This window comes from Phyllobates terribilis, unplaced genomic scaffold (genome assembly GCF_046119375.1).
Source record: "Phyllobates terribilis strain yellow unplaced genomic scaffold, ASM4611937v1 Scaffold_11__3_contigs__length_659146591, whole genome shotgun sequence".
NCBI classification, from domain to species: domain Eukaryota; kingdom Metazoa; phylum Chordata; class Amphibia; order Anura; family Dendrobatidae; genus Phyllobates; species Phyllobates terribilis.
Window position 1 is genome coordinate 454741572 of NW_027362771.1, and position 26274 is coordinate 454767845.

The 26274-nt window shown below is 42.6% G+C and overlaps 1 protein-coding gene across 2 annotated transcripts in view; it reads left to right on the forward strand.

The window, feature by feature from the left end:
* The first annotated feature begins 3818 nt into the window (after positions 1–3818).
* Positions 3819–26274, forward strand: part of SLCO3A1 (solute carrier organic anion transporter family member 3A1) — a 493783-nt gene continuing 471327 nt past the window's right edge. Inside the window, exons 1-2 of one of the 2 annotated variants that reach the window (XM_073653297.1) lie at positions 3840–3864; positions 3949–4336. In XM_073653297.1, the coding sequence (XP_073509398.1) occupies positions 4166–4336 (171 nt within the window). In that variant the 5' untranslated portion in view covers positions 3840–3864; positions 3949–4165. Of the gene's footprint in view, positions 4337–26274 lie in introns of both variants that reach the window. The other variant, XM_073653298.1, reaches the window with a different exon arrangement.

Consider the following 26274-nt stretch of genomic DNA (forward strand, 5'->3'; position numbering starts at 1 on the left):
ACCAAATATGTGTACTTTTATTGTTTTTGTTTTTTTTTCATGAGATTATTTATTTATGGGTACAATATACAGTACACACCAAAAGTTTGGACACACCTTCTCATTTAAAGATTTTTCTGTATTTTCATGACTATGAAAATTGTACATTCACACTGAAGGCATCAAAACTATGAATTAACACAAGTGGAATTATATGCTTAACAAAAAAGTGTGAAACAACTGAAAATATGTCTTATATTCTAGGTTCTTCAAAGTAGCCACCTTTTGCTTTGATGACTGCTTTGCACACTCTTGGCATTCTCTTGATGAGCTTCAAGAGGTAGTCACCGGCAATGGTCTTCCAGCAATCTTGAAGGAGTTCCCAGAGATGCTTAGCACTTGTTGGCCCTTTTGCCTTCACTCTGCAGTCCAGCTCACCCCAAACCATCTCGATTAGGTTCAAGTCTGGTGACTGTGGAGGCCAGGTCATCTGGCGTAGCACCCCATCACTCTCCCTCTTGGTCAAATAGCCCTTACACAGCCTGGAGGTGTGTTTGGGGTCATTGTCCTGTTGAAAAATAAATGCTGGTCCAACTAAGCACAAACCGGATGGAATAGCATGCCGCTGCAAGATCCTGTGGTAGCCATGCTGGTTTAGTATGCCATCAATTTTGAATAAATCCCCAACAGTGTCACCAGCAAAGCACCCCCACACCATCACACCTCCTCCTCCATGCTTCACGGTGGGAACCAGGCATGTAGAGTCCATCCATTCACCTTTTCTGCGTTGGAACCAAAGATCTCAAATTTGGACTCATCAGACCAAAGCACAGATTTCCACTGGCCTAATGTCCATTCCTTGTGTTCTTTAGCCCAAACAAGTGTCTTCTGCTTGTTTCCTGTCCTTAGCAGTGGTTTCCTAGCAGCTATTTTACCATGAAGGCCTACTGCACAAAGTCTCCTCTTAACAGTTGTTGAAGAGATGTGTCTGCTGATAGAACTCTGTGTGGCATTGACCTGGTCTCTAATCTGAGCTGCTGTTAACCTGTGATTTCTGAGGCTGGTGACTCGGATAAACCTATCCTCAAAATCAGAGGTGACTCTTGGTCTTCCTTTCGTGGGGCGTTCCTCATGTAAGCCAGTTTCTTTGTAGCGCTTGATGGTTTTTGCAACTGCACTTGGGGACACTTTCAAAGTTTGCCCAATTTTTCACACTGACTGACCTTCATTTCTTAAAGTAATGATGGCCACTCGTTTTTCTTTACTTAGCTGTTTTTTTCTTTCCATAATACAAATTCTAGCAGTCTATTCAGTAGGACTATCAGCTGTATATCCACCTGACTTCTACACAACACAACTGATGGTCCCAACCCCATTTATAAGACAAGAAATCCCACTTATTAAACCTGACAGGGCACACCTGTGAAGTGAAAATCATTTCTGGTGACTACCTCTTGAAGCTCAACAAGAGAATGACAAGAGTGTGCAAAGCAGTCATCAAAGCAATAAGTGGCTACTTTGAAGAACCTAGAATATAAGACATATTTTCAGTTTTTTCACACTTTTTTGTTAAGTATATAATTCCACATGTGTTAATTCATAGTTTTGATGCCTTCAGTGTGAATATACAATTTTCATTGTCATGAAAATACAGAAAAATCTTTAAATGAGAAGGTGTGTCCAAACTTTTGGTCTGTACTGTACTGTATATCTTTTTTTTATTATTTTTTCTTTTCTTTTTTTTTTATATTTTTACAATTTTTTTTTTTTCACTTTCTGACATTTTTATTACTTTTGCACATTGTCCCACTATGGGACTTTCACTTTTGCAGCCTGATCGGCTGCATAGCACAGGAATGCAGCACCATCTCAGTGCTATGCAGCCTGTCAGCGCTGCACAGGGAGAAATTACTTTGGTCGTGCACTGCGCATGGCCAAAGTAACTTCCTGCCTCCTGGTGACCCGGGTGTTGTCATGATGATATCGGGTCACCATGGCAACATCCTGGACCGGACTCAGACGCCGCGGGACGCCGGCAGAGAAGGTAATTATCGCAATTATCTCCTCTTGCCACCGGAATGCTGCGATCGATTTCGATCTCAGTATTTCTGGGGTTAATGTGCAGGGAGTGGTGCGGGACTGCTCCCTGCACATAGCACCGGGTGTCAGCTGTGACAATCAGCTGACATCCAGCGGCGATCTCGCCCACACCGCTTGTGTGCGGGCGAAATCGCCAAGGCGTACTAATATGTATCTGGCCCCTAAGGCCCAGGGCACAGAGATTGTATATGGAAGGTGAAGGAAAGATTGGTGTCAAACACAACACCCAGACAGTGAGCCTACTGGCTCGGCGTTATTGTAGTGCCACACACGGAGAGGGAAATTTCAGATTTAGGGAGGTAAGTAGACAGTGGGAGCAGAAGAAGTTAACTTTTGGAAAGGTTGAGTTTCAGATAGAGAGCGGACATGATGTTAAAAACTGCGGCCAGACAGTCACTGGTGTTCTGTAGTACAGCGGGGGTAAGGTCAGGGGATGAAGTGTAAAGTTGTGTGTCATCAGAATAAAGATTGTACTGAAAGCCAAATTTTCTGATGGTCTGTCCAATTGGGGCCATGTAGAGACAGAAGAGAAGAGGGCCAAGGAGTGACCCCTGAGGGACCCCAATAGCAAGAGGAAGAGGGGAAGAAGTGGAGTCAGCGTACGAAACACTGAAGGAATGATCAGAAAGATAAGAGGAGGACCAGGAGAGAGAAGTGTCCTTTATGCCGATTGAGTGAAGCATAGAGAGTAGGAGGTGGTGGTCAACAGTGTCGAAAGCTGCAGAGAGGTCAAGAAGAATGAACAGAGAGTAGTCACCATTACGTTTTGCTGTCTAAAGGTCATTGGTCACTTTGATTGGTAACGTTATTAAGACCTTGTGTAGCATTAGCATCTTGTATCTAGCAACAAAAAGACTGCAGTAGTGTATACCCTATACCTGTTGCTAATACTGTTTTGTTTCAGCCTGGGAAAATAGGGCAGTTGCACCCAGACCTTTAAGTCCAGAGGCCCCAAAAGGTTATGTCCCATAGTAAGAGACCATTACAATACATGATACATGAAAAGCTGAGAGCCCTGTTACCGATGACTGACCGCCAGCCCTAATGCTGATCCTGCTGTCAGTCAGTGCCGGAGGTGCCGTTACAGCCATCTCTCTCTATATACAGAGCGATGACTGAAGCCATGCCAGTGCCACCCCTATGACTGAACTCTGAATGCTGCCAGGAGGAATAAAGTTACTTTCCTCCCAGCAGAGGAGCTCTCAGTGTGGGCGCCGCATGGTGTAAGAGCGCTATTACCTGCAGATTAACCCAATATCTGCAGGTCAGTAGCGTTTTTCACGTGACAGGTTCCCTTTAATTCGTTCCCGGTATGTTATGGCCGCGGGCTGCATATACAGTAGCTCCATATTACAATAGATGAAACAATCATTTTTATCTATGGCCAGCTTTACCTCTATCTATCCTTTCACAGACAGAAAAATAATGACACTTTTTTGTGTAATTATTTATTCATTTGCTCCTTTTATGAAGTTAATGAAATGAATAATAGATGAATGAATACATTTGGATAAAGTCTGCTATTGAACAAGACATGTCTTAGCGACTACTTGTAACACCAGTGTGGCTGACAACGATAATAACAGAAAACTGTTTACGGCGTAGTACAAAGAAATACATAACAGTAACAATACTTTGTAGCATATTCTGGGGGAATTGTAGCTTCTCAAGGGAAAGATGCTACACTGGAATGTGTGACTTCCACTAGAGGTCAGCAGTGAGAGCTGTCAGTTAATAATAGGAGCAGGCAAGTGTGGCCTGCAGCCATTTGCCTAGGACTAGTGAGTATGTTATGTGCAAGCTGAGGACTAGCTCTCCCCCTATCCCAGCCAGCTGCTGGTCCCTTCACTTGCTTGCTTTGCTTCTTAGGAGAGGAAAAGCTGCAGCAGAAGCACCAGGCAATGGGGTTGGCTCTTTCTAAGCTCTTGTGATTGCAAAGAGGGAGGAGGAGTGTGGAGCAGCAGCAGCAGCAACAGCAGCAGCTTCAGCCCATTAAACCAAGGAGACACCAGAAGCTTGTGCCAGGCTGCTGCTTATCCTAAGACATCCAAGCAGAAGGGAAGAGGTCATCATCACAGCAGGGATCATGCAGGGAAAAAAGACCAGGAGCTCCAGTGGAAGGACAGCTGATGTGCAAGGCAATGAGGCTCAGAGGAAAAAGAAGAAAAAGAAGGCATCTTGCTTCCTAAATATCAAGATCTTCCTAGTCTCGGAGTGTGCCCTGATGCTGGCACAGGGCACTGTAGGTGCTTACCTGGTGAGTAGCAGCAGAGCATGGAGAAGACCTGATGCACAGCAGCTAGGTCAGGTCACTGCATTGTGTGATCACTGTGCACACTCAATACTCTGTCTTCAGGTTTCTAAGTGCTGCATAAGGACAGGGTGACTTGGGGCAAGCAACTATTACTCTGCCGAAAAAGAGACGCATAAGGATGGGTTGGCTGCCAGCTTCCACTGCAATGGGCACTTGAAATGTATGTGGACGTATCTGCAGATGGCTATGCAGTGTAGGGGACCCTGGCACACACTGATACCTCACAGGGCACAGGGTGAATGTAATGTGATATTTATAGCATGCTGGCTGCAGGCAGCACACTGACTATACACTGTGTACAGCTACATATATGTTGGGCTATTGCCTTGTGTTTGCTGCTTTTGGGATCACTTGAGTAGTGTCTATCTTTAGCCAAGCCTTTCACTTTTCCATACAGGCCATGAAGTAGTTTGCTGCATACAAGTGTAATCTTAAGTTGCACTCAGGGTTGCCAACTTGACATTTTATTTTTTTCTAAACAGCTTATAAAAATAAAAAAAAATCAATATTTTTTACGGACAGATTGGAAAACTATTATAAATCATTACGATAATAAGTGATACTTGTCTACAGCCCATAGTTCTGATATGAGACATCAGCTGCTTTCTCTATAAAATGATTCTAATTACTGTCAAAATATTCTGTATAAGTTTCCTTAGCTTCAAAAAAAATCCAAGATTTTTTTTACGGACAGGGCAAAAATGTGCCCTATTTTTATAGACTGTCCTGGGATTTCTGGACGGTTGGCAACCCTGGTTGTACTACTCATGAGCAGATGAAAAACTGCACCAGCAGCTGCTGCTGTGTAAAGACTGTCAGCCCCCAGTGCAGTGATGGTCACAGATATTGGCCGATATGGGACATGTCCCTCACTGCAGTGTGCTTATCACTTGTATAGTAAGGAGGATTAACAAGAACACTGCTTGAAGGATGCTAGAAGGATATTGTCACAACTGCCTGAGTTAGATGCACTTCTGCTACCCAAGAACTTTGTCTTCTGTCCTTTTTTGACCAAGCTACTGGCCCATGACCTATCTGCCTTTCTGCTTGTATAGAGGTACCAGAGATGTGATATAGTCTGCTTGGACCAGACTGATAATATCTTTATGTCGTTTGTGACTCTTGTTTCTTTTATTACATTATGATAGTCCTTATCTCTGTAGTCATAGAGTTTTACCAAAATAGTTTCTCATAAAGGTCACTGCAGTAGTGTGAAGGTTAGAATTATTGGAACTAGTTTTTGGAAAAGCATGGATGAAGCTACAAATCAGCAAGATATATTTTTATGTCTGTGTCCCAAGTTATTGATGGATCCAATAAAACTTATGGTTGATCAAAATAGGACAAAAGTCGTTATTGATTAGTAGCATAAAGCTAAGGCTATGTGTCTATCAGACCAAGTATCAAGCAGTTAAATGTCACCTGCAGATATCTGATGAAAGTGACAGAAGCTTCTATGAATTATGGGGCTGCAGCTCGCTGAAACACTATTGGGTCATACCGTCATATTGTACATTGCTAAACTAATAGTGCCGCTTAATGCCGTGTCTGGTAAAGGCTGCATGTAGCTCCAGGACATCTGAAGTCAGGAGTGGGAAACTTTAGTCAAACCATTTATATAAAAGTAGAAGGTATTTTTAATACTGGATGAATTCTGCCCATTGCTAAGCAATCGGACCCTCTGCATGATGTTCAGGAATGAAGAATAATGTGCGGAGATCCTGTACGTAGTTGTAAACTGCGCTCTATGTTTCATATATGAAGAGTGACTGTCGCCATCGCATTGCTGGATAATGGTCACGATATATTCCATGTTCATGCTTAGACACAACACTACTGTCATTCTGAAATAACTCATGGGTGAGGTACAGGGCACTGGTGAAATCCGGAGAAGTAACGCTTTTGTTGATCTGTCATTGCCGTAAGGCCTCTTTTAATACCCTTTAATGCTTCTCTATATTGAAGCTGATACAAAATAGGGAATGTGTTAAAGAGAAGGCACTTATAATCTGCAAAATTTTGCCAAGTGAGTAGAACTGCTTACTGTAGCTAAATGGCCAGTTTAGTAATTACATAATAAATCTTCAGCCTCGTTGTAAAGTTTGTTAGAATAAAGTCAGACTTTATGTTGGATTCAGTCAAGGTAATTGATCTCCCGTATATGCATGTTATTCATTAGAGGTGACCTGTAAATTAGCTATGTACTTTATCAATAAACACAAGACTGAGGTTAGGTTATCTCGCTAGGTTAATATTCTATTCTATTCTATCTAATAATAGGTTAATATTCTATTTCTATTAATACACTAATATTTATTTCTGTATGGCTATGTTCACACGTAACGGAAATGTTGGAGATTTTCTGTCTGCACATATGCAGAATACAGTTGCAGGACTGAACAAATCTCGTTCAAACGCTGAGGAAATATATTTGCTTGTAAATCGAGTTGTGTATTTTAAATCCGCAGTGTGTCAATTCTTTGATTGGCCGTGGATTTCTTGTAGATTTTCTCTATTCGATTCTGTAAGAAAGTGAAAATATCTAACAATCCCCAGTTATTGTAGATTTTGCAGTAAATTACAAGAAAGACCGGCACAGGATTAGGTGAGTACTATTGCAACATCCTCCTCTGTGGCCTCCCGTCTAACATTCTCACAGCCATCCAATCTATGTTTAAAAGGGTTATCTGGAATTTAGGGTCTTTTTTTCCTATTGAGCCATGTACTTACAGGCAGGCAATTGCTAACTATCTGCCTGTTCTGCCCTGTGACAATCAGATCGGTCACAGACTGCTTCTGCCGGTAATCCTCCTTCCGGTGATGTCATGTCGACAGAGCAGCTCCTTCTCTTCCACTCTGCTGTGATGGTGGTGCATCACTGTCAATGTCATGCCAATTGACAGGTGACTCCCCGCTGACTAACTGCAGGGAGCTGACTATCAATCAATATTACACCAGCAGTGAAGTCCAGTTAACAGAGCTATCCGGAAGACTCTGCTCTGTTAACATGAGGTCAAAAGAAGCAGGGGAATCACTTACTGATCCGGGAGAGATCTACTCAGGGCAGAACAGGCAGGTAGTTACCAACTACCTGCCGTTAAGTTCTTGGGGCCAATATTAAAAAAATCCTAAATCTTGGATAAACCCTTTAAGGCCATGTTCACATATTCAGTATTTGGTCAGTATTTTTATATCAGTATTTGTAAGCCAAAACCAGGAGTGAGTGATAAATACAGAAGTGGTGACGTGTTTCTATTATACTTTTCCTCTGATTGTTCCGCTTCTAGTTTTGGCTTCCAAATACTGAGGTAAAAAACTCACCAAATTCTGATGTGTGAACGTGGCCTAACTCTGATGCTCAATGATCCACCTCCCCCTCGCTTGTCCTCTGCTTCTATCTTCTGCCAATCCCTTCATTGACTTCCAAGTATCTGGCAAATTCAGTTTACTTTACTAACAATGCCATACAAGGCTGTCTGTCCGTAATCTTTCTCCTCTATACATCTCTGATCAAATCTTTCCTAAAAACACGTAATTTCATACGTTCGCAAGGTCTCCTTCTTTCATCCGCCCTTGTACGTCTTCAAGATTTCTCCCGAGTATCCCCCATACTCCAGAACTCGCTACCTCAGCACAACAGATTCTTTTATGATTGAAGCCTTCTGACACAACATGAAATCTCTCCAGGAAAGCCTAAAACCTGACCTAAACCTACTGCCTCCTCAAAACCACCCGAGCCTTTTCAACCCCATAACCTACTGTCCATTTCTCCAATAGTTTGTAAATTGCAAGCGTGTGAGAGCAGGGTCATCTCCTCCTCTGTACCAGGCCGTCACTCTTAATTTGTCTTTTATCGTACTTGTAATTTGTATGTATAATATGTATGTAAATTCTCTTCACCTGTACAGCACAATGGAATTAATGGTGCTCTAATATAATAATAATAATAATTATTATTATTATTATTATTAAGTTCCAGAGGGAGAAGGTGATTACGTTGCTTTTTTAGATTTACACACCTCACTGTTTTTTTCCCAGGAAAATCTGCAGGAAGATTTGCACCAAAATCTGCGCAATTAGGCCACTTTAAAGGGAACATATCAGAAAATTGATCCAGTTAGGAGCGTCTAACTCATAATGGTTTGTAGGGGATCAAATACTTATTTCTCACTGCAAAATGCAAATACATTTATCTAATTTATACAATGTGATTTCCTTGATTTTTTGGGGGATATTCTGTCTCTCAATGTTAAAATTAACCTACCCCTAAAACCATAGACTGTTCATGTCTTTGTCAGTGGGCAAACTTACAAAAACAGCAAGGGATCAAATACTTATTTCCTTCACTGTACATAAAACTGACTTCATTGAATACAGTGCTAATTTACTGCTTATTAAGTTTTTCGTCTTTTCTTTTGTTTATAGTTTGTAGCCTTGGAGACCGACAACCCATCAGAACATGCACAATACTCACAAGAGCTTTTCTCTTACACTTGTAATCACAGTTTTGAAGCTAATTAGGATTGCTGGAGCACGCTGTTACCTCTTACTCCTGCTAAACAGCAGCAGTGGTCGGTCTCCTAGGCAATGAGCTGTTAAAACAAAAAAAATAAAAGTATTAGTATCTCAAAAACGGCTTCAAATTTTATTAAGTATTATATTGGAAAAGTGCTTGTTTTTAAAAAGCACCACCAACAATATTCATCTATCAAGATGAGAATAACCCATGGTGGCTCAGTGGCTAGCACTGTAGCCTTGCAGCGCTGGGGTCCGGGGTTCAAATCCCACCAAGGACAACATTTGCATTGAGTTTGTATGTCCTGTTGTATTTGACTGTAGATTTAGGAATCCCATCAGCGTCTAGTAACGCGGCTGTTCAGTGGCCGTGGCCTTGCTCAATACAAGTGTATAGAGAGTAAGGCTGCGCACACTGGTTGGCGGTATTTACAAGTGCTTCTCACTAAATTAGAATATCATCAAAAAGTTAATTTATTTCAGTTCTTCAATACAAAAAGTGAAACTCATATATTATATAGAGTCATTACAAACAGAGTGATCTATTTCAAGTGTTTATTTCTGTTAACGTTGATGATTATGGCTTACAGCCATTGAAAACACAAAAGTCATTATCTCAGTAAATTAGAATAATTAACAAAAACACCTGCAAAGGCTTCCAATGCTTTTAAAAAGGTCCCTTAGTCTGTTTCAGTAGGCGCCACAATCATGGGGAAGACTGCTGACTTGACAGATGTCCAGAAGGTAGTCATTGACACACTCCACAAGGAGGGTAAGCCACAAAAGGTCATTACTAAAGAAGCTGGCTGTTCACAGAGTGCTGTATCCAAGCATATTAATGGAAAGTTGAGTGGAAGGAAAAAGTGTGGTAGCAAAAGGTGCACAAGCAACCGGGATAACCGAAGCCTTGAAAGGATTGTTAAGAAAAGGCCATTCAAAAATTTGGGGGAGATTCACAAGGAGTGGACTGCTGCTGGATTCATTGCTTCAAGAGCCACCACACACAGACGTCTCCAGGACATGGGCTACAACTGTCGCATTCCTTGTGTCAAACCACTCATGACTAATAGACAACGCCAGAAGCGTCTTACTTTGGCCAAGCAGAAAAAACCTGGACTGTTGCTCTTTGGTCCAAGGTGTTGTTTTCAAATGAAAGTAAATTTTGCATTTCATTTGGGAATCAAGGTCCCAGAGTCTGGAGGAAGAGTGGAGAGGCCACAACCCAAGCTGCTTGAGGTCTAGTGTGAAGTTTCCACAATCAGTGATGGTTTGGGGAGCCATGTCATCTGGTGGTGTAGGTCCGCTGTGTTTTATCAAGACCAAAGTCAGCGCAGCCATCTACCAGGAAATTTTAGAGCACTTCATGCTTCCCTTTGCCGAGAAGCTTTTTGGAGATGGAAATTTCATTCTCCAGCAGGACTTGGCACCTGTCCACACTGCCAAAAGTACCAATACCTGGTTTAAAAACAACAGTATCACTGTGCTTGATTGGCCAGCAAACTCGCCTGACCTTAACCCTATAGAGAATCTATGGGGTATTGTCAAGAGGAAGATGAGAGACACCAGACCCAACAATGCAGAGGAGCTGAAGGCTGCTATCAAAGAAACCTGGGCTTCCATAACACCTCAGCAGTGCCACAGGCTGATCGCCTCCATGCCATGCCACATTGATGCAGTAATTGATGCAAAAGGAGCCCCGACCAAACATTGAGTACATTTCTGTAGGCCAACATTTTGGATTTTAAAAACATTTTTCAAGCTGTTATTATAAAGTATTCTAATTTACTGAGATAATGACTTTTGTGTTTTATTGGCTGTAAGCCATAATCATCAACATTAAAAGAAATAAACACTTGAAATAGATCACTCTGTTTGTAATGACTCTATACAATATATGAGTTTCACTTTTTGTATTGAAGAACTGAAATAAATTAACTTTTTGATGATATTCTAATTTAGTGAGAAGCATAACTCATACATACCCTCTGTTACTGGGTCTGAAACTGGCAAATCCTAATTGCGTACAGTGCCTGCACTGGGGGATTCATAAGTCTGCAGTCACAGAGTGACTGCAGACTTATCGGTTTTCACCGGACAACCCCTTTAATGGCTTCTATATAAGTGAGAAAAAAATAAATAAATCCTTTACGTCTTCTCCGGTTCAAGATACAGAACCCTGCAAAGGATGAGCAGAGCTGCAGGTATATAGTAATATAGATAGGTAGACACTATATTACATTTGGAGAAAGCTTTTCCTCTACATGTATTTTAAATTACATAAGAAAGAATAGAAAGTGCTGTAATAGCAATCATGTGATAGTTACATACAGCTCTAAATGTATAAATGATTCATGGACACATTTAAATATTTAATGTGTGAGCTCTTTTATATACATCTGTATATACACTGTGTGCGTATAACTGTAGGGTATCATATATCTCTTCATACCATTCATTTCCAACACATCACATGGCTGTTCCTTCAGCAGATGAGACCAGATGGGAAAAAGGATTTCCCTAATGCGAAAGACAAAGACAGCGGTAATATAATTCTGAAATTCTCCTTATGATTAGAACTTTTCACCCCAATTATCTTCAGGTCTGACAAGATAGCTAATGGTTTAGAATAAGGATGTACAGTATTTATTTAAGGATCTAGATTTGGCCTGGTTCACACTAGTAAAGTAACACTTATTGTAGTGCACTGAAATTAAAGAACTTAAATATTATTTCATCACTTTTCCTTTTAGTGCTGCTTTATCACTATGTTGTAATATTGAAGACTATTTCAGTGCTGGAAAGAAAAAGTTCTGTTACTGTTATGTGTGGACTCCATGGGCCATTGATATTATTTTAGTATTTTCTTGTATTTGTGTCTGTTAGAAAAGCAGATTTGATACTATGAGACAGAGTTTGCAGACAACGCGATGATGGAGCATGTTCACTGATGGTTTTTAATAACATTTTTAACAAAGTTTTTGATGGCTAGAGCAACATTTAGAGTCTATAGCAAATTATTGAACAGGCCACATACTGTAAGTTGCTCTGTTAGTGGTAGCTTTTTAGCTCTAAATATGGTACCCCTCGACAGGCTTTGCACTAACTACTCCACCTATCTGGTCTCAGGAACCCTGGCCTTTTTATTATGCTTCGCTTATATAGCGCCATCATATCCCGCATGATCATAAATGTCCCCATTGGGGCTCACAATCTAAATTCACTAACAGTATGTCTTTGTGGTGGGGAGTGTGGGAGGAAACCATAGTACCAGGAGGAAACCCACATAAACACAGGGAGAACACAAATCTCCTTGGAGATGTTTTCCGTGACCATAAAATGCTTGAAATTAATGGCATTTTTTTACATCCATGTGAAAATATCTAAAAACTGTTTGTGTAAAGAAACCCTGAAACAGGGTTCCCAAGCTGCATATTTTGTGTGGATTTTACGTGCAGATTTCTAAACTAAAATTTGCAGTTTTTTTCCATCAAAAATCTGAACATACCATGGGTGAAATAAGTATTGAACACGTCGCCAATTTTCTAAGTACCGTATTTTTTTGATTATTAGACGCACTTTTCTTGCCCCAAATTCGGGTGAAAAATCAGAGTGCATCTTATAATCCGAAGATAGTTTACCAGAGGGTGGCTGCGGTGGAGCGGAGTCACAGGAGGCAAAATTGCTGCTTCAGGAGGCCGGCGGTGGCGGCAGGAGTGGGGCAATGCCTCGGGCCGGGCTCGCGCAGGGACGAGGGGGGTGTCCCAGAGGTGGCGCATGCTCAGATTGAGATCTCCGGAGACATCTCCCGAGATCTCAATCTGCACATGTGCTGCCTCCGGTTGCTATTTTCCCAAATCCCACCTCAGGGAAATCAATGGGAAAGAGGACTCTGCTCAGCATTGACATCTTAGGAGAGCCCAGGGCCCGCAGCTTTACAGGGCTGGGACACCCCTTCCTCCCTGTCCAGGGCCTGCAGCATCGCCCCACTCCTGCCGCAGCCGCCGGCCTCCTGAAGCAGTGACCCTGCCTCCTATGACCCCACTCCACTGCCGCCAACACCTTGGTAAGCTACTGTAAAGTTGGACGATAAGACGCCATTTTTTTTTTTTATTTCCTAGTTTACTCCCCAAAATTTGGGATGCGTCTTATGATCCGGTGCGTTTTACAGTCTGCAAAATACGGTAAGTATATTTATAAAGGCGCTATTGACATGAAATTCTCACCAGATGCCAGTAACCCATCCAGTCCACACAGGCAAAGAAATCAAACCATAAATGTCGAAGAATTAAGTTATATTTAATAATGAGAAATGACACATGGAAAAAGTATTGAACACGTTTACTGAAATTTATTGAATACTTCTTACAAAAGCATTGTTGGTGATGACAGATGCAAGACGCCTCCTGTATGGAGAAACTAGTCACAGGTGTGATTTTGACCTATTCTTCCACGCAAACACTCTTCAAATCCTAAATTTTCTGTGGGCTCCTTGTATCAACTCTGAGCTTTAGTTCCTTCCATAAATGTTCAATTGGATTCAGGTCAGGTGATTGACTGGAACATTCTAGCAGCTATTATTCTATTTTTTATTTCTCTAAAACTAATTGAGAGTTTCCTAGGCTGTGTGTTTGGAATCATTGTCTTGCTGAAATCTCCACCCTAGTTTCATTTTCATCATCCTGGTAGATGGCAGCAGATTTTTATCAAGAATGTCTCGATACATTTGTTCATTCCTTCCTTCAGTCATACGAAGTTTTCCAGTGCCGTATGCTGAAAAACAGCTCCACACCATGATGTTCCCACCTCCAAACTTCACTGTTAGTATAGCATTTTAGAGTGACATGCAGTACCTTTTGGCTTCCAAACATGATGTGTATTATGGCATCCAAAGAGTTCAATTTTGGTTTCTTCTGATCAGACTATATTCTCCCAGTATTTCACAGGCTCGTCTAAATGTTGTTGAGCAAACTTTAAGCGTGCTTGAACATGCTTTTTGTTCAGCAATGGAGTTTTGTGTGGTGAGCATGTATACAGGCCATGGAGGTTGAGTGAATTATTTATGGTTTTCTTTGAAACAGTTGTATCTGCTGATATGTGGTTCTTGGCTCTTGGATAACTCTTCTGATAATGCTTTTCACTCCTCAATCTGAAATCTTGTGGGGAGCACCTGGTTGTGGCCAGTTTATGCCGAAATGATGTTCTTTTCACTTCGGAATTATGACCCCAACAGTGCTCACTGGAACGTTCAGTAGTTTAAACATTTTTTTTCTGTAACCAATGGCATCAATATATTTTGCAACAATAGGGTTGTGAAGGTCTTGAGACAGCTCACTGCTTTTACCCATTATGAGATGTTTCTTATGTGGAACCTTGGTAAAGAGACCCCTATTTATAGGCCATCAGTTGAACCAGCTAGCTCCTCCCTTCTCTTCCCCCTTCCTCTTTCCATAGAACTTTTTGAGCACCAACTGCTATCTCCTATCTCAGCAATGGAAAAGTTTGTATTCACTGAAGAAAGATTTTGCCTGTGAAAAAAAAAACAGATTTCTGTAATAAGATATATTTCCAAGTTTCTTGTTTTCATGTGTACTATTGATTTATTAAAAAAATAAAATAAATACAAAAATGGATACTTTTTAAGGATTCCTCTTGAGATATATGGGTAAAATCCATACCAAAAAGTTGCATTTCTGCAACATAAATTGGTGTGCTGCAGATTTAAAAAATGCAACAAAATCTAAATTCCTTGTGGACTATGCACAAAAAAATGTATTTGGATAAGTTTAAAATCATCCTCTTTACTTTAAAATTATGCCGATTTCTTGCTTAAAATCCGCTATGCAACCTGTGAATTCAGCCTTTGGGCTTGGCTCTTTCAGATGTCAGTTTTTCATGCTTAAGTTCTTTCCGTGTGTTTCATGGATAGAACTTATACCTATGATAGTCTTTCGGGTAGTTCACATGTCCGGACTGAGTGGCACACACAAAAGCACAGAGACTTGGCCAATATTGATCCAAGTGTCAGATCAAACTCGCCAATGCAAGACTATGGGTCTGGGAAAAAAACAGAAAGCATTTGAATGCCATCCTTGTGCTGCCCATTTTTCATGGACTGTTTGATAGGAGAAGCAGGAGAACTTTTTTTCCCTATCCAAGAAGCATTGATGAAACTTAGACCAAACACTGATGACACTCTGATCAACATCTGATGAAACTCTGATCAATGACACGCAGGAAACTTAGAACGTCTTTCTTGTACGAGAAAATAACTGACATCTGATTGAGCCCTTAGGGTGCTTTCACATTGCATTCTGTGTCCCTGTCGGGGCATATGTCCTAAAATTCCCTGCAAAACAGGGTCCGGACATATGCTGTGATGGGGGGCCATAGACCGCAGCAGCCTATGTCTGAGTGTCCGCCTCCTGTGGGCGTACACTCCCGAAAAAAGTGCACGACAGAGCACACGTTCGCTCTGCCGTCACCATTGCGGTCCATGGCCCCCATCACAGCATACGTCCAGACCTCTTTTTGCGGGGACTTTTAGGACGTATACCCCGACCAGGACACAGAACGCAATGTGAAAGCATCCTTACAGTGCCGCTCCATTTTCCTAGTGTTCATAGTGAAGGTTTGGTCCCATTCCACGATGGAGGATTAGATTTATGTTTTTACACTATACTTCTCAATGTTTGAGTCAATTCCTGGTTTTGGCAGTGAAAATTGGGCACTGAAAACTACGCCAAGCTGGAATTCATAAAATAAACCTTTCCCCATTAAAACAACAGGTTTGTTAATTCTTAGCAGATAAATAGTGCATCAGATTGTGCTTAGTGACCCACCCAAAATGCTCTGTGAATGTCAGGGGCATTCAGACTCACCCTGGCCCAAGGGGAAACTGGAGTATACCCTAATAGGTCTCTGAGTAGAAGTGGGCCCCGCACCCTTCTACGTGAATAGTGCTTGGCACAGTACACTTGGTGCACTATGTATAAACAGAAGCAGCATCTCATCATTTATTTAATGAACTACCCACTTTATTTTTATAATAATATTATATGCTTAATATATATATTTATACAGTACAGACCAAAAGTTTGGACACACCTTCTCATTTAAAGATTTTTCTGTATTTTCATGACTATGAAAATTGTACATTCACACTGAAGGCATCAAAACTATGAATTAACACATGTGGAATTATATACTTAACAAAAAAGTGTGAAACTACTGAAAATATGTCTTATATTCTAGGTTCTTCAAAGTAGCCACCCTTTGCTTTGTCCTTAGCAGTGGTTTCCTAGCAGCTATTTTACCATGAAGGCCTGCTGCACAAAGTCTCCTCTTAACAGTTGTTGTAGAGATGTGTCTGCTGCTAGAACTCTGTGTGGCATTAACCTGGTCTCTAATCTTAGCTGCTGTTAACCTGCAATTTCTGAGGCTGGTGACTCGGATAAACTTCTCAGAAGCAGAGGTGACTCTTGGTCTTCCTTTCCTGGGGCGGTCCTCATGTGAGCCAGTTTCTTTGTAGCGCTTGATGGTTTTTGCAACTGCACTTGGGGACACTTTCAAAGTTTGCCCAATTTTTCGGACTAACAGACCTTCATTTCTTAAAGTAATGATAGCCACTCGTTTTTCTTTACTTAGCTGCTTTTTTCTTGCCATAATGCAAATTCTAACAGTCTATTCAGTAGGACTATCAGCTGTGTATCCACCTGACTTCTGCACAACACAACTGATGGTCCCAACCCCATTTATAAGGCAATAAATCCCACTTATTAAACCTGACGGGGCACACCTGTGAAGTGAAAACCATTTCCGGTGACTACCTCTTGAAGCTCATCAAGAGAATGCCAAGAGTGTGCAAAGCAGTCATCAAAGCAAAAGGTGGCTACTTTGAAGAGCCTAGAATATAAGACATATTTTCAGTTGTTTCACACTTTTTTGTTAAGTATATAATTCCACATGTGTTAATTCATAGTTTTGATGCCTTCAGTGTGAATGTACAATTTTCATAGTCATGAAAATGCAGAAAAATGAGAAGGTGTGTCCAAACTTTTGGTCTGTACTGTATATATATATATATATATATATATATATATATATATATATATATATATATATACAGTTATATGAAAAAGTTTGGGCACCCCTATTAATCTTAAGCTTATTGATTTATAAAAAATGGTGTTTCTGCAACAGCTATTTCAGTTTGATATATGTAATAACTGTTGGACACAGTAATGTTTCTGCCTTGAAATGAGGTTTATTGTACTAACAGAAAATGTGCAGTCTGCATTCAAACAAAATTTGACAGGTGCATAAGTATGGGCACCTCACCAGAAAAGTGACATTAATATTTAGTAGATCCTCCTTTTGCAAAAATAACAGCCTCTAGTCGCTACCTGTAGCTTTTAATGAGTTCCTGGATCCTGGATGAAGGTATTTTTGACCATTCCTCTTTACAAAACAATTCCAGTTCAGTTAAGTTTGATGGTCACCGAGCATGGACAGCCCTCTTCAAATGATCCCACAGATGTTCAATGATATTCAGGTCTGGGGACTGGGATGGCCATTCCAGAACATTGTAATTGTTCCTCTGCATGAATGCCTGAGTAGATTTGGATCGGTGTTTTGGATCATTGTCTTGCTGAAAGATCCATCCCCTGTGTAACTTCAACTTTATCACTGATTCTTGAACATTATTGTCAAGAATCTGCTGATACTGAGTGGAATCCATGCGTCCCTCAACTTTAACAAGATTCCCGGAGCCGGCATTGGCCACACATCCCCAAAGCATGATGGAACCTCCACCAAATTTTACTGTGGGTAGCAATTGTTTTTCTTGGAATGCTGTGTTTTTTTGCCGCCATGCATAACGCCTTTTTGTATGACCAAACAACTCAATCTTTGTTTCATCAGTCCACAGGACCTTCTTCCAAAAAGAAATTGGCTTCTCCAATTGTGCTTTTGCATACCTCAGCCGACTCTGTTTGTGGCGTGCTTGCAGAAACGGCTTCTTTCGCATCACTCTCCCATACAGCTTCTCCTTGTGCAAAGTGCGTTGTATAGTTGACCGATGCACAGTGACACCATCTGCAGCAAGTTGATGCTGCAGCTCTCTGGAGGTGGTCTGAGGATTGTCCTTGACTGATCTCACCATTCTTCTTCTCTGCCTTTCTAATGTTTTTCTTGGCCTGCCACTTCTGGCCTTAACAAGAACTGTCCCTGTGTTCTTCCATTTCCTTACTATGTTCCTCACAGTGGAAACTGACAGGTTAAATCTCTGAGACAGCTTTTTGTATCCTTCCCCTGAACAACTATGTTGAATAATCTTTGTTTTCAGATCATTTGACATTTGTTTTGAGGAGCCCATGATGCCACTCTTCTGAGGAGATTCAAACAGGAGAACAACTTGCAAGTGGCCACTTTAAGTAGCTTTTCTCATGATTGCATACACCTGGCTATGAAGTTCAAAGCTCAATGAGGTTACAAAACCAAAAAAAGTGCTTTAGTAAGTCAGTAAAAAGTAGGTAGGAGTATTTAAAGCAAGAAAATAAGGGTGCCCATACTTATGCACCTGTCAAATGTTGTTTGAATGCAGATTGCACATTTTCTGTTAGTACAATAAGCCTCATTTCAAGGCAGAAACATTACTGTGTCCAACAGTTACTACATATATCAAACTGAAATAGCTGTTGCAAAAACACCAATTTTTATAAAACATTAAGCTTAAGATTAATAGGGGTGCCCAAACTTTTTCATATAACTGTATATATATATATATATATATATATATATATATGTATATATATATATATACAGTGGGGAAAATAAATATGTGATACACTGCCGATTCTGCAAGTTTTCTCACCTACAAAGAATGGAGAGGCCTGTAATTTTCATCGTAGGTACTCTTCAACTGTGACAAACAGAATCTAAAAAAAATCACATTGTATGATTTTTAAATAATTAAATTGCATTTTATTGCATGAAATAAGTATTTGATCACCTACCAACCAGAAAGAATTCTGGCTCTCACAGGCATGTTAGATTTTCTTTAAGAAGCCCTCCTACTCTGCACTCGTTACCTGTATTAATCACACCTGTTTGAACTTATTACCTGTATAAAAGACACCTGTCCACACATTCAATCAATCACACCCCAAGCGGTCTACCATAACCAAGACCAAAGAGCTGTCTAAGCACACCAGAGACAAAATTGTAGACCTGCACAAGGCTGGGATGGGCTATAGGACAATAGGGAAGCAGCTTGGTGAGAAGGCAATAATTGACACAATTATTAGAAAATGGAAGAAACACAAGATGACTGTTAATCTTTCTCGGTCTGGGCTCCATGCAAGATCTCGCCTCGTGGTGTAAAGATAATTATGCGAAAGGTCAGGAATCAGCTTAGAACTACACAGGAGGACCTGGTCAATGACCTGAAGAGAGCTGGGACCACAGTCTCAAACATTACCGTTAGTAACACACTACGCTGTCATGATTTAAAATCCTGCAGGGCACGCAAGGTCCTCCTTCTCATGCCAGCACATGTCCAGGCCCGATTGATGTTCATGAATGACCATCTGGACGATCCAGAGGAGGCACGAGATTAGGTCATGTGGTCAGATGAGCCCAAAATAGAACTCTTTGGTATCAACTCCACTTGCCGTGTTTGGAGGAAGAAGAAGGATGAGTACAACCCCAAGAACACCGTCCCAACCGTGAAGCATGGTGGGGGAAACATCAGACTTTGGGGGTGATTTTCTGTAAAGGGTACAGGACGACTGCACAGTATTGAAGGGAGGATGGTTTGGGTCATATATCGTGAGATTTTTTCCCACAACCTCCTTTCCTGGTTTCTGTACCAAATATTAAGTTCTGTTTTTCTATTTTATCAAATACTTATTTCATGCAATAAAATGCAAATTCATTATGTAAAAATCATACAATGTGATTTTCTGGATTTTGTTTTTAGATTCTATTTCTCACTCTTAAAGTATACCTGTGATAAAAATTATAGACCTTTCCGTTCTTTGTATATGGGAAAACTTGCAAAATCAGCAGTGTATCAAATACTTATTTTCCCCACTTTATATAACCAAAGGCTGAGATCACATAAAGGATCTCTTCCCCACCAATCATTTTGCAGCTTCTATCTGTTACTTAAGATCTGCTGCCTGTGGCCCTTGGTTATGTGAAAATATGACCTTGGCTCAAGTCCAAGGCAACGGAACAGATATCAGACATGTAGCTAGCTACAGCGCAATGGCAATGCAGCCGAAAACTGCAATGACATGCCGTTTCCCGGCAAAACATGCAACCATTAAAAATGGAAAACTGTAACATTTTGTAATAAACCTGCAGCAAATGCAATCACCTCTCAATACACAATGGAAAATGTGTTAGTTGGAAATTTGTGAACGAAGATCATGTAATATTTGCATATAGTCTGACACTGGGGGCATCCATATAAAGGGGAGAGCCAGAATAGTTTCAAAATGTTCTGAATTTGATTTATCAACCACACTTGATACAAAAATTGTATAATCGGAAAGGATAGAAAGTAATTTCATTTTTTTCTTATATTTGGCATATATTACTGGGTCTGTTTTGCTCGTTCTTGCTAATAATCTATAAGCAATCATCCTGGAGAGAAGTGATAAATTATTGCAGTAAGCTGAACGTGCTGACGGGTTTTGCTGGTGCTGCTATGATCACAGTTCTGAGCAAGTCACTGATCTTGTATTCTCTCACACATTTCCTTTAAAGGAGTATGCGGTAACGCGACATGCAGAACAGATCTTCTTGACTATTAGCATGCTGAGCAGGAACAGATCACGTGCCGTGCACTTGGAGTTATAAGCCTTATGGGGTTTTCTTGATGTTTCAATCAGCAATTTTCTCACTCATATAGAAGAACCACAGGCAACAAGCAAACTGATCATAAGCAATAGGTCACTATAACATCCAACATATCCTACTATTTATAACAGAGGAGAGGTTTTGATAGGTGGAGGTCCGAGTGCTGAGATTCCCGATTGTCGAAATAAAGGGCAGAAGTTCATGGCTGAGCGCTGTACATCTTGCTCATGGTTATGGACTTTGTATAAGTCTGTACTCCTACTGCTCCAGTCTCTGATGAGGAGCGAGAAGAGCTGATCGGAAACAAAGGGGAAAAGAGTTCACCTGAACCCTACTGCCCTTGGTTTTAGTGCTTGGTGGGGATCTAAGCATCAAGATCCCCAATGATCAAAAATTCTGACATGCCACAAATGTTTTACAAAATGAGTTCCACTATAGGTTAGCAGATTTCTATATGACAGTATTATTTATCTGGATGGGATTTTCATAAATACGTATCTATGCTTGCTACAGAAACAATTCTGGAGAATGTATCAAATGTTTAATCATTGAAACTTCTGCAACAAATTTGCCACATGGAAATACAGTGCCGACCAAAAGTTTTGCATTTTTTTTAAAAAAATGTGATTACTTCAGTCTGGTTGTTGTGATGCCATTACCCTGATGAAGAATTGAAAGTGCATGAAGTTGTCATCATGCAAGACCTTAATTTTAACCAAAATGCTTTTGAATATAAGTATGGATATTTAATTAAAGAAAACTGACTGCCAAGAGTTTTGCATATACTATTTATTGATCACAACATAGAGAGTAATTCATTATTCATTGTTTACAATGCCATAACTTAGTATTTTGTAGCATAACCTCTTTTTTTAATTACTGCACCACACCGACGGGGCATTGAAGCCAGGGTATTCAAGACATCTTGAGGGGTCTTGCTCCATTCCATTTGCAAATCTGCAAACAATTCATCTTTATAGCTATGGGTACGAGCCCCAACTCATCGTCCTAACTCACCCCAAAGGTGCTCTATAGGGTTTAAATCAGGTGATTGGCTTGGCCATTGCAACAGGCAAACATTTTTCTTTGCTAACTATTTTTTTACTAAATTGGATGTGTGCTTAGGATCATTGTCTTGATGGAATTTCCATCCCCTGGCTACTTTGGTTTTACCATGTGGTAGCATTACATTCTCCTGTATATCCTTGTACATGGTAGCATTCATATTTCCATCCATTCTATGCAGAGGGCCTATGGCAGATGCAGAAAAGCAGCCCCAAACCATGACATTACCACCACCATGTTTCACTGTAGGTGGTTGGTACCTTACATCATTACGTTTTCCAATTGGGCAGTGTATATATATAGTGCTTGCCATCACTACCAAACTGTCACACAAGGTGTAGGAAAGACTTAGTGCAACACAAAGGGAAGAGGGAAAAAAAGCCCAGATTCTAGGAAAAGGGGGGAGTGAAGACCTCCTGGCTGAATATCACCCTATCTCCCCTAACATCCCTATATTGGCTCTTCACCCCATCGCCGCACGCTTTCCTCGCCCTGTCTTTCCATGGCATTTGGCCCTGGCTAGGGAAGGAAGGGGATGAGCACTAGTCAATCCCCACTGAACAGTAAAGACAACAAGGGAGTGCAAACAAGGGAAAATTGCTTGGCTTTAGATGACTCCATACAAATGCGCACACGTTTTCAAGCACCAGAGAGGAAGAAGTGCTGCTCTCGCTCAAGCCTTCACAAGGAGTAATGAATTTTGCCGGCACCTCCCTCTGACACACAGCAGGTATTTATAGACCCAGGCCAGGGTGTTAATTAGCCAAAGGAAGGTAGCCCCTGGGTCCTAGAGACAGCCTCTAAAAAGGTGTCTATAATGCCAAACGTAGAGATCTCCTGCAACCAACTGCAGGGCGACTGTCTGTCACTTCTGACACACCCGTGACATAAAGAGTTTGAACTTGGATTCATCCGACCACAACACCTTAGACCAAGCTATCTCTTTCCATTGGCTGTGTTCTTTGGCACACTCAAATTGGACCCCATATTCTTCCTTCATTTCGTGTGAAATCTGTACAGCACTTGTATGGACATCAGATACTGACTTTTTCTTAATAATGTGATCAACTCTGGAGGAAGTTTCCCTGGTCGCCCACTTCTAGGTTTGTCAGCTGTTCCATAACCTTCTTTTTATTTCTTTAATATACAGGTGCTTCTCACTAAATTAGAATATCATCAAAAAGTTAATATATTTCAGTTCTTCAATACAAAAAGTGAAACTCATATATTATGTAGAGTCTTTATAAACAGAGTGATCTATTTCAAGTGTTTATTCCTGTTAATGTTGATGATTATGACTTACAGCCAATGAAAACACAAAAATCATTATCTCAGTAAATTAGAATACTTTATAACAACAGCTTGAAAAATGTTTTTAAAATCCGAAATGTTGACCTACTGAAATGTATGTTCAGTAAATGCACTCAGTACTTGGTCGGGGCTCCTTTTGCATCAATTACTGCATCAATGTGGCGTGACATGAAGGTGATCAGCCTGTGGCACTGCTGAGGTGTTATGGAAGCCCAGGTTGCTTTGATACCTGCTTTCAGCTCGTCTGCATTGTTGGATCTGGTGTCTCTCATCTTACGCTTGACAATACCCCATAGATTGGGGATATGGGATTAAGGTCAGGCGAGTTTGCTGGCCAATCAAGCACAGTGATACTGTTGTTTTTAAACCAAGTACTGGTACTTTTGGCAGTGTGGACAGGTGCCAAGTCCTGCTGGAGAATGAAATTTCCATGTCCAAAAAGCTTGTCGGCAGAGGGAAGCATGAAGCGCTCTAAAATTTCCTGGTAGACGGCTGTGCTGACTTTGGTCTTGATAAAACACAGTGGACCTACACCAGCAGATGACATGGCTCCCCAAACCATCACTGATTGTGGAAACTTCACACTAGACCAGGCCCGTCGTCAGCATCCGGCGCACTCGGGCAAGTGCCGGGGCCCTGAGCAGGCGGGGGGACCCACTCACCGTCGGGTACTCTGGCGTGCTATGGGACCCTTGAGCGGTGCGGTGCCAGTGCCAGCGCCCACTACTCCCATCCCCCACTTGCTCTGGGCCCCGGCAGCCGGCGGCACAATACTTACCTCTCCTTGTGCCTCCGCAGCATGTCCAGTGTCTTCCACGGCTGCTGCACTGTGACGTCTCAGGTCAGAGGGCACGGTGACGTCTTTCCACCGCACCCTCTCCTGAGCTGTCACAGTGCAGAGGGGGAAGATGCCGGCGATGCTCAGGAGTCTGGAGCAGCTGCAGCAGGTGAGAAGTGAGGTGAGTATTTGATTTTTTTTTTTTATTTATGGAGGCATGGGGCATTATATGGGGGGGAACAAGTGACATCCTGCATGGGGCATTATATGGGGGGGGAGTGACATCCTGCATGGGGCATTATATGGGGGGAGAGGTGACATCCTGCTTGGGGCATTATATGGGGGAGTGACATCCTGCATGGGGCATTATATGGGGGGGGAGAGGTGACATCCTGCATGTGGCATTATATGGGGGGAGAGGTGACATCCTGCATGGGGCATTATATGGGGGGGGAGAGGTGACATCCTGCAAGGGGCATTATATGGGGGGAGAGAGGTGTCAACCTGCATGGGGCATTATATGGGGGGATGAGGTGACATCCTGCATGGGGCATTATATGGGGGGGAGAGGTGACATCCTGCATGGGGCATTATATAGGGGGAGAGGTGACATCCTGCATGGGGCATTATATGGGGGGGGTGACATCCTGCGTGGGGCATTATATGGGGGGGAGAGGTGACATCCTGCATGGGGCATTATATGGGGGGAGAGAGGTGACATCCTGCATGGGGCATTATATGGGGGGAAGTGACATTCTGCATGGGGCATTATATGGGGGGGAGTGGCATCCTGCATGGGGCATTATACGGGGGGGGAAGTGACATCCTGCATGGGGCATTATATGGGGGGGTGACATCCTGCATGGGGTATTATGTGGGTTACAGCCTGCATGGGGCATTATGTGGGGATCAGTATTCTGTATGGAGCATTATAAGGGGGCCAGTATCCTCTATGGAGTGTTATATGGGGCCAGTATCCTGTATGGAGCGTTATATGGGGACCAGTATCCTGTATGGAGCGTTATATGGGGGCCAGTATCCTGTATGGAGCGTTATATGGGGACCAGTATCCTTTATGGATTATTATATGGGGACCAGTATCTTGTATGGAGCATTATATGGGGACCAGTATTCTGTATGGAGCGTTATGTGGGGTCCATTTGTAACGGGTCCGGGAGGCGGAACCTCTGAGCTACTATACAAGGGGGCGGCCCTTGTAAGGGAGCGGGTGGCAGTCTCTGGATGAACGGACAGGGAGATACGGCAAGTGATCAGGGCAGTCTCTGGGTAAGGGGTAGGTACGACCTGTGATGGCAGAGCCTCCGGGTAGGCTAGCAGGCAGATGGTAGATGGGTGCTCCCAGGTGAGCAAGCGAGAGTCTCTGGAATAGCAGGTGGTCACGGCACGTGACGGCGGAGCCTCCGGGCTGGCAGGCAGGCAGGTAACGGAGAAGCGCTCCCAGGTGAGCGGGCAAGAGTCTCTGGAATAGCTGGTGGTCACCGCACGTGACAACGGGACCTCCGGGCTGGCAAGCAGGCAGGTAACGGAGATGCGCTCCCAGGTGAGCGGGCAAGAGTCTCTGAGATAGCTGGTGGTCACAGCACGTGACAACGGAGCCTCCGGGCTGGCAAGCAGGCAGGTAACGGAGAAGCGCTCCCAGGTGAGCGGGCAAGCTGGTCCATAGACAGACTGACCGGAGTAGTAAGGCAGACCGTCGGACCTCAGGCAAGCAGGCAGGTAGCTGATATGCGCTCCCAGGTGAGCGGGCAGGCTGGTCCTTAGACAGACTGACAGGAGTAGTAAGGCAGACCGTCGGACCTCAGACTGGCAGACAGGTAACAAGTATTCAGGCAGGAATCAGGCAGGTAACTGGCAGGAATCAGGCAGGTAACTGGCAGGTAACTGGCAGGTAACTGGCAACGGGACCTGAGGGCTGAAGCACAGGTGAGACACAGGTGCAAACAACATTGCTCGGGCACCTCCATTTTGGAGGAGGTGCCTTATATATGATGAAGTCCTCCGGCCATTGGCCGGGGACTCCTTAGGGCGGCGCGCGCGGCCCCTTTAAGAGGAGGGGAGCGCGCGCGCCCTAAGCACAGGGGCCGGGAAGGGGCGCGCGCTGAGAGCAGAGCGGGAGGAGGACGCCGGGAAGGAGCGCGCGCTGACAGCAGAGCGGGGAGAGGACGCCGGGCACGGAGCAGAGCGGTGAGGGGAGCAGCGTCCCTGCCTAGCAGAGGGCAGGGACGCCAGCGCTACAGTACCCCCCCTTTAGGCCCCCCCTTTTTTAGGCCAGACAGAAATTTAGCTAGGATGAGAGGGGCATGGATGTTCTCCCGGGGCTCCCACG